The sequence below is a fragment of the Gadus morhua genome, chromosome 21 (genome assembly GCF_902167405.1).
Source record: "Gadus morhua chromosome 21, gadMor3.0, whole genome shotgun sequence".
Taxonomy (NCBI): Eukaryota; Metazoa; Chordata; class Actinopteri; order Gadiformes; family Gadidae; genus Gadus; species Gadus morhua.
Genome location: NC_044068.1, coordinates 19621265 through 19640825, shown reverse-complemented (window position 1 = coordinate 19640825; position 19561 = coordinate 19621265). Strand labels below are relative to the sequence as shown.

The following is a 19561-nucleotide window of genomic DNA, read 5'->3' as shown; positions in this document are numbered from 1 at the left end:
TGAAAAAAAGTCGCCAAAGGGGTCTGAAAAGTAGCTAAATATAGCGACAAAATCGCTAAGTTGGCAACACTGCGGTTTGGTCCAGTGGTCGTGAGCGTCTTTTGTATTTAATGAGCATGCGCAGGCTTGTGCGTAACCTTGAAATTGTACATTTGTACAACAAATATTTCTAAATTGAGCTCCTAATCAAATATAACAGTGTTTTAGGAAGAAAACCAAAAAAATGTATTTGGATTGAATGACAAAATTATTAATCAGTTGAATACACAACCTTAAAATTTTACATTGGTCAAAATGGATATTTCTTAATTGAGCTCCTAATTAAAAATATCTATATTTCACAGTATTTTGAAATAAAAAACAGTTATTTTAAAAATAAAACAAAAAATGTTTATTGGAATTGAATTACAAAATAGTAATCAGATGAAGTACGGCTTAAAAACCTTTTTCCAGTGTAAAGTTGTTTGGACGCACAATGTTTTTTTACAACAAGGATAGGCAAAATTGTGCATTCCAATGCAAACAAAACAATAATTGGCACCAATATGGCGTGCTCAACAACTGAATAAATGCCGGTAGGCTTACAGCATATCTTAAAAATATTTAAGTGACCATTAGTGACAATAAAATTTGTATTTTTTCTTCTTTACAAATTTTGAGACCCCCTCAAATTTTGCGGGTCGAGCCCCCCCGGACCCCCCCGTATTTCGCACACTGATCCAACACTTTCAGCTGCCACAGCGTAATAATGCAGTTGGCAACGCATTTCTGTTTAGCCCTCCGAGGGAAATGGTAAATGGATTGCATTTATGCAGCGCTTTTCTATCAAGTAGCCACCCCAAGCGGTGTACGATATTGCTAACATCCACTCATTCAATCACCCTCATCAACGGATGAATGTAAGGTGACAGCCAGCTCGTCAGGGGCAGTCAGGTGGGCGTCTTGCTCAGGGACACCGCGACACTCGCTAGGAGGAGCCTAGGATCGAACCAGCAACCTTCCGGTTACCAGCCAACCCGCTCTACCTCCTGAGACACATGACCTGTCGAGGAGGAAGTAGAACCGAGCAGTAAAACGTCAACGCACCACGAAGAGGAACCGCATTTCAGAAATCCTTTTCTAGACGCTCCGTGAGAGAATTAACCTCCGTTGGCTCAGAAAGCAGTGACATTAGCGAAGGTATCATGTACTTCAGAGCCGTATTGTCCACGTTAGTGGTCGCTCTGGTGTGCTGGTCGTCCAAAACAACTGCAGACTCAGGTATGTTTGCGACGTCTCTCAACGCAGTTTTTCTCGATCTGATTTTTTTTGTAGCTCTCAGCTCTGAGCTAGCAGCTAGCTGTTTAGAAATAGGTCCAATGCTCTACATGACACTCCTTCATTTGTGATACCTCTTTAACTAAATACGTCGTCGAGCGCTTCGTTATTTGATCTCTAGGCTATTAACATCCTGATTCTGGTCTCATGGCTGTCAGTCCGGTCTGATTCACAGGTCTGGATCCACGTTGGCCATTCCAGCCCAGTTAACCTTACCTTATCTCACCCAAACTCTGGCCTATTGCGGTTAATAATAAATGTACAAGTGTGGTGATTGTGTACTTTATAAAGTACATACAGTAACCGTGTTTAAGTTATGTAAGCTGAATAATCAATTCCAGGGTAGTGTATAATTTGATCGTGGGAAACCTCCTGGTGTTCGCCGCCGTGGGCCGTGTAATCTATGATTTGTTATAATAATCTATTATTTGTTATAATAATAGGTTACTACTGATTTTCCCCGCCACCAGTAACGCGGGAAAACAAGTTGACCACGAGTGAATTGAAACATTTAACAAATGTGTATGATCGATCATATCATAACAGCGTTTAAAATGTAAATGGTTTTACAATTTGCAAGTTCTTTTAGGAGTAGCCTATTTTAGAAATGTTGTATCTAATCACATGTGACTCCTGCATTAGGCCTACTGTTGTCTGTGGCTTCTTGACAATTACTCTCCGGCTTTGTCTAATGGACGTTTTGTTTACAGGTGAATGTACTACCGTGACAAATTGTCAAGAATGTACTGCCATTGCTCTATGCCAGTGGATGAACTGCTCATCATGTGAGTATCTCAATGTATGACAAGTTGTATAGCTTTACAGGTCAGGTATTGTGTCACCCTAATTCCCGAGGCTGCTGAATTGATTAGACATGATTCCTGGCTATGAAGAGAATGTGTAGCAGTCCAAGTTTTCATTTAGTGATATCATCGCCCAAATTCCCAAACCCTGAACCAGTAGGTAGAGTGGGCAGAAAATGACATTTCGGATTTCTTAACACCTTTTCCTATATGTAATTCAAATTTTGTGTGTATGCATGATGGTTGTATTGAACGTTACACATAATATTGTGTCACTTATAGTGTGTTACCGGTATATAGTTATAATTATATATTGTTACGTAATTCCAAAGTTATCAGAGTCTTTGATATTGTCACTCTAAATAAAGAGTCAAATAAGATTTCTTCTGCTTATCTATCGTAGAGGATCTTCCAGTAAGACTACTGTGGTAGTTAATTATTCAGGATCCTTGAACGATGGCTGTGTATGGTAATGATTGCACGTCCTAAGAGGAAAAGAAAAATGGAATGGCAAATTTAGAGAGAAATTAGTTAGATCAGTGTCACTTCTCACACGCTGCTCTTTTAGGTGGCTCACTTTATGAGCTTTTGTAGGTCACTCTCTTACCGGGTTGCAGGGTAAGCAGCCGCCTGTTTATGTTTTCAGTGTGGTTCTCATTTGGAGTTATCTATAGTTCCTATTCTGGTCATACACACTGTAATGTGTGTGAGGGAAGCTAAGCTACTCACTTTCATGTGATGTATCACTGCCACTGACTATGACTACAATGCTGGGACAAGGGAGGATTTGGAAGGGGCTGGGTACAGGATGAAGGTAATATCCTTATCCTGGAGATCAGAAGGAGGGCTATTGTCACTTTTAGGTGCTAACTCAGTCCTGCTCAACCTCCACTGCTTTTGGAATGGCCATGCATTAAATATATTGAACATTGGACACCTGGAGACGAGCCTCTCCATCAACCAGTGCCCAGTGTGCCCACAACACATAGCCTCGGGGAGAGATCGGGCCTTCAGCTATCTCCTGCTGAAGGCACCTGGGCGGGTGTAGATAGACGACCAGTAGAAACTATTTGCTGTTGTCGATTTCCTGCCGGTGAGAACAATGGGACTGGCCACCTCACTGTGGCATGCGTGGCTGAGTCGTTAAACAGGCCAGTCCAGTTGCCAATCCCATGCCTCTCCTTGAGAGATGGAAAACAGTGGCTACAGGGCTTAGTGTGTCCTCCTCTGCCTTCCCCGCCTACCTACGTCAGGACCTACCCGACTGCATGTGACCTACCATGGAGGCACTAAATAATCCTCAGTGGTGTCCTCAGGGTCAGTTTGTAATCATTTTATTTCACACCAGAATGCTACATGGGCTAAAGGCATCAGCACTCCCGTTCAAACCACACATACACATTGCAGGCCTAGCTAATGGTTCTCACAAGCCTAACACCTGATCACCTAGTAGATTTGAAATCAGCAAAACCCTGAAATGGTCAGCAGCTGGTCAGGGAGGAGGGCGTTGGCGAGACATAGCCCAGCTTACACCAACCTGCTGCAGTGAGCGCCCAGCTATCACTGTTATTCCCAGAGGGATCTTTTGTTGTATGATTTTGTGTAAACAACACGCCTCTTGTGTCAGCAGCACACTTCCCCAAAGCACTGTATCTATGTGCTACAATGCTTGACACATGTACAGGGCAAAGTCCTCCGCACAGTGGTGTTCGGTGACAGCCCTCTTGGCACTATTGACCCATTGGGTTGGCAGGGCTTTAGTCCTGCTCCATCAGCCCTCGCTTTAAAGCGGGCAGAAGATCTCAACTGTGGCTTCAGCTCCTGCTGATGTCACCATCATTCTTGAAATGTGTGAGAGGCTGTTTTGATCTCTGGTTTGACTCTACTGATGACTAGAAGAAAAATAAAGGTTAAAATGAGTTCTAAAGCTCAAAGGTTTTGAGGAGGGGAACAGGGAGATAAGTCACTGTTTAGAAAGAGCTTGGATGCCTAACTCAAAATCTGTGGAATCCTCACGGAAACACGCCAATTTCCGTGATATGCCGACGGAACTTGCTCCAATGCAGGTTAATGATACTCCTATTCCGTGGCACACACACAGATCCCGGTCTCAACGATGATATATATATATATATATCTACACACACATATATATATATACACACACACACACATACATATATAGGCCTATATATTTATTTATTTTGTTGCTTCAAGGAGGTCTGGTGGTCTCACCAGACTTCCTCGAAGAAATGAAATGTGGTCTATTAAATTCCAGATGGGTGGGCGAGAACAGGGATATAGTACCATACCGTCAATATGAATTTCATTCATAGAATTTCCGAGAGGATGGTCAATGGTCTGATACAGATCATATCACAGACAATTTAAGTGATTCAGTGAGGCCATCACGGATTTCGAGTGAAGCGCCCGTGGTCGACTCGCAATTGAGATGGATTTCTGTGAGACCAGGTTGTCGGAGAGTTAATTGGTAAACGGAGTGATCAGACGATGAGAGCAAACCATCCCGTCACTGTTCTGCTGTGATGACTCACTGCTTCCAGGTGTGTGTGTGTGTGTGTGTGTGTGTGTGTGTGTGTGTGTGTGTGTGTGTGTGTGTGTGTGTGTGTGTGTGTGTGTGTTTTTATTCATGGTCACCTGACCAATGGGCCAAGAAGAGCAATTTAACCTTAAGTCCGCTTCACTCTCACAGGGACATGGTACTTATGGTTATTATGCACACATTCTGTCGCATGTGGTTTGGCTGCATACAAATCAATTCATGGCTAAATTCGAGATCCACATGGTTGATTCTATCTTTATGTGGGAGTATTTCATGGTTGGTCAAACAGTTGGTTTTGCTAAACTACTAATCCCTGAAACTTGGGTCACAGTACGAACAAAAGTTGTTACAAGTTGTGGGTGGAGGCGTGCCAAATTTACCGAATGTATCTTGTTTTTTCTTTGCAGCTGATAATCCCACCTGTGTCAATACAACTGTAACGGGAGATAATGTCACTTGTGCTACTGCTAACTGCACAGGTAAGGGCGAAGACATTGCTTCCTACTGCTGCTTGTCATTTGTAATAATTAAAGCCACTTTGCATATGTTGGATTACATCACAGGCCACGGAATACACACAGACAGACTCCTGAGGCCTTTCCCAGGCTTTGGTTCGGTGTCACCCCATGTTCTGAATATAGGTTAATTAGGGATGCACCGAATTTTCGGCCACCGAAGATTTTCGGCTGAAAATGGCCCAAAAGCGCATTTTCGGTTTTTCGGCCAAAATACTTTTATCACCGAAACAACACGGCCGAAACAGAAATTTGTGAAGGCGTAAACAAAAAGCGCTGGATAAGCGCCAATATGTCTGCGTTGTGGACGTTTTTCAATGTTTCTGAGAAAGACCCACGTATAGTGATTTGCAAAAATTGTAATGCCTTGATTCTAACGACTGTTAGTACACAGTCGTCAGAGCCATAAATGCAATAGTACCAATAATTGGCATAATAATTTCTTTCGGTTTTCGGCCTTGGTTTCCTCATTTTCGGTTTTCGGTTTCGGCCAAGAATATTCATTTCGGTGCATCCCTAATCTTAATCTCTTGTTCTTCTTATTTGCTTTTCTTTTCCTATTGCCCTCAAACAGTATCTAGAATGCTTTCACTTTCTTGTCTTCTCATGGTTAGAATCCCATGTTACAGTCTTTATATCGGAAGTCACATTTAAAAAATAAATAATAAATATATAAAAATCCTTTATTATTAGGACATTATAAAGACTGGGTCATCGGCCAAAAGCACCAGTGGTCTTTTTCGTAATGTGCAGACGTAACCTTGTTTGTTTTCTGTGGTCTTTTTTGTTTGTCCCTCTGTTTCCCATAACTCGGTGTTGGTGTCCACCTCTAGCTCCTATAATCCCTACCCTCCCTACCCCCCCTACCACTCCTGCTCCCACCAGCCCCAATGTCACCGACCCTCCCCGTTCGACCACAGGTAACCGGCCGGTCAATGCTTGCTGCTCACTAACTGATTGGGATAGAGAGCATGTGTTTGTTATGTTTGTGTGATCTGTGTCCATGGTGGGGTGCGAGGGTGTTGTGAGCGGTGTCAGAGGAATGTCGTGATGGAGAGATTGGAAAGGTGGAGGGGGGTTGATGAAGAGGCTAACTGAAGTTGTTCTGTTCTCCAGCCAATGGTACTGGCACCACGGCCACTCCCATTCACACCACTGCCTCAACCCCCGTGCTCACCACTCCATCAAGTAAGTGGCTCGCTCCTCTGCCCAGCTGGCTGATGGGACTTAGTCACAGCTAGAAAAACAGTTGAAATGGAAAATCTGCTTCAGATTTCATCCGATATTTTTCTGAAGGACTGCAAATATGACCGACAATCCCCTGATCCCAGACAGTCACAGAAGACAATTGATTTGTTTTGTTCTTGAATTATATGACTAAATTGTATTTGATATCTGCCTCTTCCAGATGGCACCCAGCCCGGCCCCTCCACAGTGGTCCCAACCACGGCCCCCAGCAAGTCCTCCACCTTCGACGCGGCAAGCTTCATCGGGGGCATCGTGCTGGTCCTGGGCCTGCAGGCGGTCGTCTTCTTCCTGTACAAGTTCTGCAAGTCCAAAGACCGCAACTACCACACCCTCTGAACCGGTCCCCACACCCCGGCACACTCGGACCCACCACCACCACCACCTTCTCTGTCTAGAACCTTCTGATGACCACCTTCCACCTCAGCACGCACTTCCTCAAACACGTTTCAGATGAGTGGCTCAAACAGTGTTTCCAAGCAGCCCTACGTTGCTATCCAACTTTTGTTGTTGCAGTTTGTTGTGCCACTCGTGGTGGTTTTAGATGTAAGCTAGCACTGCAATTGAGGGCTGTATCTAACAACCGTGAGCCCGACCCACACTTGCTAGAGCCAACTAGAGTAAAGTTTCACTGTTATATGGCAGTGATGCCTCCAGCATCAATATCATGCACCACCAGACCTGATTCAGAATCACGTAGGCAACATGAATTCACAATTTTCATCACAGGCATCACAATTTTCCTTTTTCTGTGTTTTGTTGTGTTAATTACAGAATAGGCAGAGAGACATTTAGAGGTGGGACAGTTACAAACTGGTTACAATTACACACTTTTTATTTTACTAAGATCCTGCATGGTAAACACTGTTTGAGTTCCGTCACTTTGGTGAATGTGACTGTAAGGATACTTGCTGCTCCCTGTATCGATTGAATTGGGGGGCATAGCACCACATCACATTGGTGAAAACCCCAAGGGAACAAACAATACTCCACACTTGCCATTACCGAAGTGGAACAGTATCATCCTCATGAGTTAAGGGCCGGCTTGACGCATATTGTAACATTTAGATTGGAGTTGAGTATATCGTTCCTCATTTGAGTCTTCACTAGTGGTTCAGATCAAACCTCCAGCTGCCACCAGGCATGTCAACGCAATACATCTGGACTATTTATAATTAGATTTTCCTCCGGTCCAACCCTGGTAGAACAGTTGATACATAAGAATCAAAGTTTGCCCCTTTCTTTGAGAGAAGACACTCGTGTCAATATATACATGCGGGAAGAACTGAGTGATTCCCATCAGTTTGAAAATTGTATAGAGATAATATAAAGGTTTGAATTGAGAAGGCAAGGACCTTTTTGTTGTGGACAGTGCTAGCAGTGAAGTGCCTTTAATGTAAAATGGCAATGTAACATTTTTGTTGTGTTGACCATGAAAGAGAAAATAAGAAGCCTTGTCCTCTTGGCAGAGATCCAGGTGGCATTAGAGAGTGTGTATGTGTGTGTGTGTGTGTTTGTGCGCGTGCATTTCATGTTTGGTGTCAACCCAATGTAGTATCGCAGCTGGACTGAACAGTCTCACTATTTAAGAGTGCCGTGTACTAAGCTTGTCCCCTGTTGGCTTTGATACATTTGCGCTCAGTGACCGAAGAAGTCACTTTGTTGGTCTACGTCATCCTGGTAGGAGTATTATATATTAGGAGGAAAAGGAAAGGTGAGGGATTAAATTTAAAATGACAGTGGAGTATATAGTTAAAAAATATATACAGATTTGAGTAAACGTTGGAATAGTGTACCGATTACTTATTTGTGTGCAAGTAAGCAGCTGCTTGACTTGCAGAGAGTTGAAGCATGTGATCCCATGTCACCGATGACAAGGATTCTAATTGGCTGGCTGCTCACTCTCTGATTCAGGCCCTCCTTGTACATACAGACACACGGTTTCTCTACACTTACCTTTAATGCAACATGAAAGTGCATCAGTATAGATATAGCTATAGCTTTCGCTCAGACCTGCTCCTCAGACCTGCTCCTCAGACCAAATGCTTCAGTGCCGTTTTGATTGTCCTTTTTAATTTTTGTATCGGTTGGGATTTTGCAAGCTATAATTTGCCATTCTGAAAAGAAAAAATTGCCCAGATTTCAAATATTTTTTCTACACGGCTGACACAAACAGACCATTATTTAGTGTAAATTAGTATGCCAATGAAGAGTTATGCCTTGAAGCATTGTGCATTAAGCCAAAGTCCTCCATTTGGCATGGAAGATGGAGCACTCACAAAGCTTTGTTTTTGTAACTTTTGCCTTTAATGTTTCGATGGTTTCTGCCACCACAAAAAAATTGTGAATGCTTCTATTATTCATAATATTTATCCGACAATGAAGAGAAGTTATTTCTTTACCACTGACAGTGTCATTTATAAATGTGCATGTGACTTATATTTTTACGGACATTTGATTTCATTCTCACTCTTTAATGATGTAACCTCACTTCTCGTGACGACATTAGGCTACAGCCCAAATACTCTCTTCATTGGATCCAACGCCACACAATGTCATATGCACCTAAAGCCCCTTTCTGGAGAGCGTTTTCCCCTTCCTAGTTACTAAGTAGTTCAGCCCCAACACATCTTTAGGAAGAAGTGCCTTATTCAGTTGAATACATCCATATAGTCCTCCATTAGTTTGGTCTTGAATCACAATATGACGCACCTTTTAAAATGTTAAGTAGAACTTTGCACCTTCAGACCGTCCTTACAGATTGTTCCGTGGTGTATTCCGCCTAAATGTCTGCTCAAACTCCCCCTTGTCTACATCCTTTCATTTCTTCATTTATTTTTAACGCAGAAAAGTCTTTGAGCACATTTGGACATTTTTCCTTCAAAAAGACAAGTCACAAAATCTACTTCAACTGTAGTTTGGATTTCATATTTTCGTGACCCTAAATCCAATCCAAAAAGACATCTTGTCATCAACGGCTAATTTCAAATGTTGCCTGTTCCTAATGCCAGGGCTTGGGTTGTACAATGTGAAACTCCTGTTGATTGTATTTGAAAAGCCTCTTTTTGTCCTTGCTTGCCTTGTTGCTCGGTTATCACTTGCACAAATTGCCATACTTTTTTGCTCCCATTTTAAGAGGCCACCCCAGTTGTTTGTTTGGTTTTACAACTATACTAGACTCTTGCTGGTATTATTGTGCCAACATTAATTCAGTTAGCTTATTGTCTTTTTTTTTGTTTTGAAATGAATGTTATTTCAGTTCAACATGAATCAATAAAGTTTGAATATTGTTACACAAGATGTATTTGCATTTATACAATGGGGCTCTTTTCCGGCTACTTATGTTTGTTTTGATATTATGCTGACTTGGATAGTATCGTCTATCGCCATGACTAAAGCTGGAAAGGCCAGTTGCCCAAACAACGGCTATCGGGTTCAAATCCTACCTGCTCACCACGAGCAGCCAATGCTGTGTCAATAAACTCCTCTTTATAGAACCACCGCCCACCTCTTGCATTCACACAAATAAAACCGGATCATAACAAAAAAAAATAAAGATCTAAACTCAGATTCTTGCTGTAGACTGTCCATGTACTTTGACTTTTTTTGTTAACCATTTAAGCATTTTATTATTGCATGGAAAAATGCAACTAACTTCAACATACATCAGGACCAAACCGTATTTTCTATGAAGGGTCCAAAGGTCAATCTTAATAGTGCGCATACACCCATGCACCTGTTGCATGGGTGTTCCTCCAACAAGGTAATCAGCGGAGTAACCAGGCTATACTCCTTCACGCTATCCCCCATGTTCACATGACAAACCCAGGGACCAACAGACTGCTGTTGTGCCTGAAACAGGATACACTGTCAATCCCCAGTGTCACAGAAAGTCCTGCTCACATAGCAGAAGCTGATAATGGAAAGAAAACGTCTGCTTAACATATCGTCACAGGAACAATGTTCTGGGTTGTTGACCATGTTGTCCTTTATTTTATTCATTTTTCTTTGCTGAGGTCCAAGGTTCAAGGCTGGCGACGTTTCCGGGACAGTGTCAGGAAAGAGGCGGGGGCTATTTCAACACCACAAACAGTTTCTACAATACAGTTTTGACAATCAAACGGCTGGGGTGATTGTTGTATGTTTGAGCTGTAATGGTTGGCCTCGGTCTAGTGCAGTAGTGACTTTAGTTTTACAGCTTTATTGTTATCAATGACCATAAAAAATGCAGTCAGTCTCTTCCCAATACTTTTTCTTAAAGAGAATTAAATGGCCACACCGCTTTGGTTGTGCGTCTATTACATACTTTGAATGTGTCATTACTTTCATAGGATTTCAGGTGACCTTCAACGGTCAAAGCAAAGCAAAAAGTAGGGGATGTAACCATCGTGGGAGTAATGGCCATGGAGAGGGTAAAACAGAATGACTTCATATAAAGTGAGCTGGAAAGGTCAGAATAACCTCGTGCTCTCAATACTATGTGTGTAAGGGGATGGATGGGGCTTGGCAGAGCTAACTAAATTTCTCTGTCCAGCCATGTTCGGTAATCTAATAGAGGCACATGAAGAAAAAAACCCTGGATTCCCTCTCTCACACACACACGCAAACACACACAACAAGTGAGCAAAAAAATATACAAGAACAGACAGAATGGAAGATAACATAATTAAACAAACCAAGCCAAAATCTTATAACAGTGATCTCCAGGTATAATGTGGTGCATTGCAAATGTGTGGACTGGATGCCATATAATTTTGGTTTAAGCCAGCAAAGAGGTGTAAGATGTTGACCAAAGAGCAGAAGGTATGAGAGCAAACACTGGAATCATGGCTCGTCATCCAATGTGACTAAATCCCTCAACACAAGACACCAGTATTCTGCCGCGCTAACCATGTGCACAGGCCATCCAACAATTAAGATAACAAATCAGTAGTTGTCATCGGCTAAGGATGCCCTCTGGGGTTCACAATGCAGGATCTCTGAACACCTCCCTAGGGAAGTGTGCCAGGCATGACCATTGGGGAGGAGACCTCGGGGAAGACCCAGGACTAGGTGGGGAGATTATGTCTCTCAACACTGGCCTGGGAACGCCTCGGGATCCCCCCGTCGGAGCTGATCAATGTGGCCCGGGAAAGAGAAGTCTGGGCCCCCCTGCTTGAGCTGCTGCCCAGCGATCCGACCCCGGATAAACGGATTGACGAGGATGATTCGGTAGTTGTATTTCAGATTAAGCTGGTGAGAAAATAACAGTTTACAAAACCATTCAATGGAGCTTGTTGCATATCTTGCCATGATTTAAAGTGTTAACGTCGTGGGTCTTGCTGAAGAAGTGGATAGGATGGGGCCACTTCCTCTTTAATCACGAGTCCCTCATGGGTTACAAAGTAAAAATAAAACGCAAGTAAAAGGAAGCAACCCCGACCCTATCCCCTTCCACAGCATAAACCACCACTAGGCTTGTGGCTCAAAACTACCGCTAAAACGGGAAATAGATAATGCAACGACATTTAATCAAATTTAATTTGAATGGTTTTGTAACACTTTTTTCTCCCAAACTTAATCTAAAATACAATTACTGATGACGGGCTTATCGAAGTTAAATATTTTCAGTAATTATGCCCAGCACTGCCCTCTAGAGTTTTCCCCAGAGACTTACTGTAGTTGAGTTTAGGTTTTGAAATGCATTTGACTTTTAAGGCCCCAATGATATTGTACGGAAGCCGAGAACGAGATAATAAGTCGTTATCACGAGATAACAGTGCATAAAAAAATAAAATAATCGATGGCCGTTCTCGGCTTCCGTACATAGCTGACGTCCTACAAACAATTCATTAAATGTTAAAATAGCAGAATTTGAATTTATTTCTATACACCATGAGGTGACAAAGAGGTAACGACACAAACACTCAACACATTATTAATAACTGCCTGTCATTAAACCTTTGTGTGCAGGATTTAATTTATATAATTCTAGACAAAGCAAAAATAATTCTGTAAACTATACAAAAAGCAAGGAAACCTTGCACGCACGCACACACACACACACACACACACCTATGTCTCCCACGATATATCATCGGTCTTCAGGCTGTTTCTGAACCTCTGGGTCTCCTTGAGGATGTGCAGGCCGCGCTGGGAAGCCCCGCCCCTCCTCCCCGGGCGCCCCTCCCTGACGGGCGACGGCTGTGGGGGACTGCTGGCCCCGCTCGCCTTGGAGCCCCTAGAACCTCCCCCGGCAGCTCGCCCCTTGTTCTGGGTCAGCAGGCGGACCTGGAAGGAACCCAACAAATACAGAAACACTCAATGACATATGACATATAATACAGTCTGCTGGTGCTATAGAGGATGTGTCTGACAGTCTGCTGGTGCTAAAGAGGATGTGTCTGACAGTCTGCTGGTGCTATAGAGGATGTGTGCGTACAGTCTGCTGGTGCTATAGAGGATGTGTGCGTACAGTCTGCTGGTGCTATAGAGGATGTGTGCGTACAGTCTGCTGGTGCTATAGAGGATGTGTCTGACAGTCTGCTGGTGCCATAGAGGATGTGTCTGACAGTCTGCTGGTGCCATAAGGATGTGTCTGACAGTCTGCTGGTGCTAGAGGATGTGTCTGACAGTCTGCTGGTGCTATAGAGGATGTGTGCGTACAGTCTGCTGGTGCTATAGAGGATATGTCTGACAGTCTGCTGGTGCTATAGAGGATGTGTCTGGCAGTCGGCTGGTGCTATAGAGGATGTGTCTGACAGTCTGCTGGTGCTATAGAGGATGTGTGCGTACAGTCTGCTGGTGCTATAGAGGATGTGTCTGACAGTTTGCTGGTACTATAGAGGATGTGTGCGTACAGTCTGCTGGTGCTGGCGGAGCTTGGTGATCTGGACTCCTTTGTCCTCCATCTTCTTAAGCAGGCTCTCCAGCTCTGGCTCCAGCTCCTCCGAAGTCTCTCGGCCCGGGACCTTCTCAATCTGACGCACCAGCTCCTGGTGCTCACTATGGGAAAATTAATTAATTAATTATATTTACATTTAGGGGATATTGCTGATGCTTTTTTCCAAAGCGACTCGCTCAGGGACACCTCGACCGAGAGTGAGGGATCTAACTAGCAACCTCCGGTTAACAGCCTTAATCCTGCTTGGTAGGAACCACCCATAAGAGACGGAGAACAACGAGGAATACTGAACTTTACTCACAAGCTCATCTGTCCCAGCTCATCCTGCAGGGCCAGCAGCAGGTCCGACAGAGAGTCAAGGTCCTGCGCCGCTCGCCCCGGCCCGGAGGTTTCGGGCGTCGGCGAGGCCCCGGTCAAGGCCCGGCGCAGGCTCCTGCGGGCCCCGCCACGCGCCTGGTGCAGGGAGCGCACGTGGTTGCACAGCTGGGGCTGATGGTGCTTCAGCATGTGCAGCAGACTCTGCATGTTCCCGCTCACCGAGTGGCTCGGGCTGGTGGACTACGACAGACAGACACAGCAAGGGAGGATGAGGGCGACGCTAGGACTGATACAACAAGGGAGGGATGAGGGCGACGCTAGGACTGATACAGCAAGGGAGGATGAGGGCGACGCTAGGACTGATACAGCAAGGGAGGGATGAGGCTTACGCTAGGACTGATACAGCAAGGGAGGGATGAGGCTTACGCTAGGACTGATACAACAAGGGAGGGATGAGGCTTACGCTAGGACTGATACAACAAGGGAGGGATGAGGCTAACGCTAGGACAGATACAACAAGGGAGGGATGAGGCTTACGCTAGGACTGATACAACAAGGGAGGGATGAGGGCGACGCTAGGACTGATACAGCAAGGGAGGGATGAGGCTTACGCTAGGACTGACACAACAAGGGAGGGATGAGGGCGACGCTAGGACTAATACAACAAACGAGGGATGACGCCGACGCTAGGACTGATACAATGATATCTAAGATGATAATATGCAACCATATCCAATGGCACCATATTCATATTTAAAGAAACCTTAAAACATACTTTAATTCAGCTTTCTCTTCATCCCTATTATTCATTTATTTTAATTTTGTTTATTGTCATTGTATTGTTAAGCATCTTGTGTTGCGATTTTGTTTTGATTTGATTTATAACGTGTTTGGCAGAAATGTTCATCCCAGGGCTGTTATAGTCTACATTGATAAACGTATGCTATTAAAAAAGGCGGTTGCAAAACACTCGGTGTAACTCAACATAAGACACTGCGACTCCCTGTGCACTTCCTATTAGGGAATCACAGGGTACCTCACGATACGATACGCAATTCATGCCCCGCCATACCAATAAAATCGCGATACAGCGATTCTGCAAAAATCAATATATTATTAGACATCCTATAACGATTCATCCCTATATGTCTAACGATGAATTCAAAATGATTGAAAAGGTAAAGTGCTGGATTTCTTCCTTTATTTATGGTCCAAACTGAGTTTTTCAGTTACTGGTCTTTTATCTCACCCCTACTAGTTCCTACGCATATAAATGCACGTCATCAATATCAAGATGGGATATCAGGACAAAACCAGGAGACGCTGAGTGAGCGCTGAGGGGAGAAGGGGGGGATCCTGTGTGGAGCGACACCATGACACGTAGGTCTACTCACAGTCACAACGACATGGAGGTCTACTCAAGAGTTCACCACGACATGGCGGTCTACTCACAGTTCCAGCCACAAAGGGCAGACGTCTGGCCGTCGGGAGGCTCTGCGACATCGGCTCACTGGACGGCTTCGAGGCGCTGGCTCTCTGCGGTGGAAAACATCACCATGAAGTCCCCCAAAAATAATTCTGTTTCATCACAAATTAATAAATGGACGTCGTTTAATTGTGGAAAATATACCCCAGACTTCTTCTTTGGTTTGAGCTCTTGGCTTGGTGGGGAGGACAGTCGGAGGTTGATGTCCATCTCCCGCTGTAGCTGTTGGCATAGCGAATGTACACATCAATTTGGAAGCATGAGTGTGAATTAGTGATCGACTGATATATCGGCTGGCCGATATTATCGGCCGATAATTGCGTTTTTTTCATGCATCGTATCAGCCGATATTTTTATTCAGTATTGGCCGACTTATTTATTTTCTTCGGCATGAAATACAGACAGTTCATAAATGTTAATTTTTTTTAAATTGAGACATTGTAACATTTGTTATCATCATTGTGTCATTTTTATGATGTTAATTGAGGGAGGCTTAAGAAATCCAGACCCACATCTGGAAAACTGAAGGGTCTGGCAACGAGTAATGAAAATGGCCCAACTCGAGGGGCCGCACCAAGCATGCATTTGAAAATATCAGAAGAATACAAGGGCTGTCGTATCCAGACCAGTGGAGCTAACCAATCGATAAGACTCTTGCCGTATCCGGTTGGTAAAACAGCAACGCTTTTGGCGCGCCTATATTGATACATCAATGTGATTGATTATTGTTCTGGGCCAGGGAAGGCCCAGAATATACACAAGTATATTGCTCGTTGTGCTCTCGCGAGAACTCTGGATTTCCAGGGTATTATCGGCTCAAGAAAATCGGTATGGCGTATTGGTTATTGGCTAAGGCTGATATAAAAATATCTGCATCAGTATCGGCCCCAAAAAAATCCATATTGGTCGATCCTTGGTGTGAATGTACATTTACATTAACATTTTGGGCTTTTATCAGACGCATTTATCCAAAGCAATTTGTAAGAAGAAGGTGCAACAATTTATCGCTGGCTGTACAGTAAGGATGTTCATAGAACCAAGTGCAAAGCACTAACAATCGCTAGGATAACCCATTACACCCCGTATACAACAACGATAGCTAGGATGAGATGTTACACAATTAAGTACTTTTTTAGTACATTAAGCTCCAGGACGTACAACATATATATGAGTGTGTACATTAAGTGCCAGGACGTACAACATACAAACATGTAGTGGTTTATACTGCACATGCTCACTGACTGACCTCGTCTGCCTTCTCCTGCACCAGCCTGCGCTCATGCTCCTCTGCTACTAGCCTTTGCTCCAGAAAGAACATCTTCCTCTGAAGAGGAAAAGAGACGGATTACACACATACAGACACACACTGCTTGCCACTTGTAATCAAAAGAAATGCACACATTCTTCTGCCATGGTTCAACAGCTTCTGTGTGCTAAACATGCTTGCTCGAGTTACCGATGCTTGAGATTGGGTTTGGCTGAGTTTGATGCATTCCTTCTCTAGCTTCTCCAGCTTCTCTTGCTGGTTCTGGAGGCTTGTACAGTCTGTCACCGTCTGCCTTTGAAGGGAAGCCTGACAGAGGAGAGCGTTAAACACTCTAACAGTTGGATACAACAGTTTACACTTTGTTTTCATTTAGGGGAAAGCTTGACATTTGGCTCTCCTAAGCTGTTAAAATTTGACTTTTAATGGGAAGAATTCCTGGTGTGCTCCGCTGTGGATCAAATGCTACAGTCCAGTAGCCTGGCTATTACCAGACCAAGCCAATCGTAGATTGCACGTAGGTCTGGGAAAGATGCCATCATTTTCTTCAGCACAAGAGGCGTGATCAACGGCCCTAGTTCAACTGACTCTGCACGCGATTGGCTGCTTGCCGTCGCTTCACTGTTGTCATTGTGTTAAACCAGCCAATAGCGGGCCAAGGGGGAAAGCCAGCTTGGTTTCCACCTGTTTCTCTGCCAGGGTGTTCTTGTCCTGCTGGGCTTTCTCCATCATCCATCTCATGTAGTCCAGCTGCTTCTCAAGGCCCCTACAGCGGGCTTCTGCAGCCTGCAGTTGTGAGACTAGCTCTAAAACACACGCACACACAGTTACGTTTTCGTTCTGAACTCATATTAAACATTTGAGATTGAGCATCCTTCCAAAGTGCTCAGCAATTACCGGTCTTGTTGATGTTTTTGGGGGCCGCGGTGTGTGGTATCCGAGTAGGGCCCTTCGAGGAGGTGGCGTTGGGCTCGACGCTACACGCCGCCAGGGAGGAAGGCTGGATGTTCTTCTCAGCTCTCTTCCTCTCCAACTCAAGCCGCCTGATCTTCTCCTGAAGCGTTTTCAGTGCGTCAATGACAGCTGGCCCACAAGAACAAACCAGCGGGGTAAGTACGTCACTAGGGGATTTGCTATCACTGTATTATCATATGCATCATGGGAGAATAAATGCAACAAAGCAAAACATCTGTTTCGACACCTTTACTACTAACAGCGTCAGTAGTCCGAGAGAGCCCAGGAGAGAGGCCCGGTGTGTTCATGCTCAAAGGGGGTTCAGGTCTGGGCAGTATCCTATCAGGAGGCTGATAATAACTCCCGATGTAACTGTTCTTTGAGGGCGAATCTGAACTCTGAAAGTAGAAGCAGACTAGAGTTAGATTACACAGTACTAGATACATTTATTAATAAATTTTATTACCGGGTGTGCGGTTGCATCGTTTTAAAAAAAAACGCACAGCAGTGTTGTTAGGAACGCACAACATTCCAACATCGACATACGCAGTAGCGTTGTAACCAGTCAGGTTTCCTCAAAAATCTATGATTAGGTTTGTTTAATTATCCGGAGAATGATCAGTTCGTTACACAAAACATTGGGTTTGATCTTTGTTTGGGTGCAACTGCAAGCCTACCCGATCATAGGAAGTGTCCATTGTGTACAGCCTCGCCTTGGTAGGTTTACGCAATTATAATGATCTATGGTCTTATCACTACGTTTCGTTTTCACTACGAGAGGATGATTGTTGACTCTGAGGAGCAGTTTGAACAATTGTGTGCAGGAAGCAGTCTACGCTGTGCGGACTGTTTAAACTTCCCTCCTCTTTCGCCATCTGTGGTTCCGCATGCGCACTTCGACCCAATCCTCCCTGGAAGGCAGGCTGTTAATCATATAATAAACAATAAATTAATGATAAACCACATATCAGTTTATCATTGTTTTATTTTTTATTTCAACTTTATTTATTCAGGGAAGGCTATTGTCTTTTCAATGACGACCTGATTACAACATATAAACAAAAACAGAAATACAAGTGTACAATAGATGTATAAGTCGGTATAACAACCAGCAACATTTCAATACCTAGCAATAATACAGTACAATTTGAAAATAAAGAAAGCTATTTAAAAGATGAGCAATACTTATTTAATGTGATCTCAATCATCCCCTCGAACTTCAACATCCACAATCATTGAAATCACAAACAATAATGTATTTCATGAATTAATCATGAAGCTATAGGCTATTGTTTATATTGTATATTATACGTTGATAAATTCAAGGCCTCTTGCACTTGAAGCAGGTCAGGTGGATTGGCTGCATTTCAGATCGCCTGCTTTTGCCTCTTCTTTAATAGTTCCATGGCCTTCTTTAATAGGTCCATAATGCATGCACGAGACTTGAAAAGATCCGCCGGAACTAGTCAGAAACACTTATGCCGCCTTCAAAACGCTCGGAGTTTCCGAGAATTTCGGAGGTTCGGACCTTATGCTGTGATCCTGCTGCCTCGGACACCAGCCTTCCCAGTTGCAAGTGGGGAAATCTCCCAGCTTTCTTGCGGCATTTGACGGAGGCACGCCACCTTTTGGTCAGGCCTACTCGGAATTCTGAGAGTATACCGAGTTCAGCGATGACGCTCTCATTTACGGTCTCGGAGCACTTATAGCTGTTACGCCGCCTCCTGCTACACGGTCCAACATCTCCATCTAGTGGCCGCTTGACGCCACTGGCCCTCGTTCTCCCGACACACCTGCCATCTATCTACAATCTCAACTCCCAACTTCAGCCGGGGATCTCCATCCAGCCGGTGCCAGTTCGTAATTTACAACTCTCAGTTCGTATCGGTCCTACCAGCACTTTGCAAAGATCTGCTCATTTTCCCTGCTCCCCTCGTAACCCTGTTCCCTCTCCTCTAGTTCTCAGTCCGTCCTCTGCCTACCTGTAGCCGAACCTAGTGATGGGCAAATGAAGCTTTTATGAAGCATTGAACCAGTTGAGCCAATGTTTCGAAAATGGGTTCATTACTCGAAGCTTCAGTGACAGTGACCTCTGCTGGCGAAGTTCGAGGCTGCAGTGGATTCAACGTATCCCTGCTTTGAAAACTATTTGACGCACAAACACACAAACCCAAATGCTTAATAGCATGATCTAAATACAGATGTCTAAATTG

General features: G+C 44.0%; 2 protein-coding genes across 4 annotated transcripts; one reads left to right on the top strand and one right to left on the bottom strand.

The window, feature by feature from the left end:
* Positions 1-1009: 1009 nt before the first annotated feature.
* On the top strand, positions 1010-9743 carry cd164 (CD164 molecule, sialomucin). Of its 2 annotated transcripts, XM_030344408.1 has the most exons (6): positions 1010-1260; positions 2028-2102; positions 5091-5162; positions 6032-6118; positions 6315-6386; positions 6607-9743. In XM_030344408.1, the coding sequence occupies exons 1-6, from the start codon at positions 1185-1187 to the stop codon at positions 6780-6782; spliced, it is 558 nt and encodes a 185-aa protein (XP_030200268.1). In that variant the 5' UTR covers positions 1010-1184; the 3' UTR covers positions 6783-9743. The 2 variants fall into 2 exon arrangements, with proteins under 2 accessions (XP_030200268.1, XP_030200269.1); XM_030344409.1 differs by lacking the exon at positions 6032-6118.
* A 663-nt stretch (positions 9744-10406) lies between these two features.
* Positions 10407-18232, bottom strand: cep57l1 (centrosomal protein 57, like 1). Of its 2 annotated transcripts, XM_030344407.1 has the most exons (12): positions 18026-18232; positions 17596-17746; positions 17292-17477; positions 17079-17200; positions 16587-16703; positions 16377-16454; positions 15275-15352; positions 15097-15180; positions 13628-13884; positions 13283-13427; positions 12498-12713; positions 10407-11675 (listed from the first exon to the last, which is right to left on the bottom strand). In XM_030344407.1, exons 1-11 carry the CDS (start codon positions 18044-18046, stop codon positions 12498-12500), a joined length of 1455 nt encoding a protein of 484 aa, XP_030200267.1. In that variant the 5' UTR covers positions 18047-18232; the 3' UTR covers positions 10407-11675. The 2 variants fall into 2 exon arrangements, with proteins under 2 accessions (XP_030200267.1, XP_030200266.1); XM_030344406.1 differs by having other exon boundaries at positions 10407-12713; positions 18026-18231.
* Positions 18233-19561: the final 1329 nt, after the last annotated feature.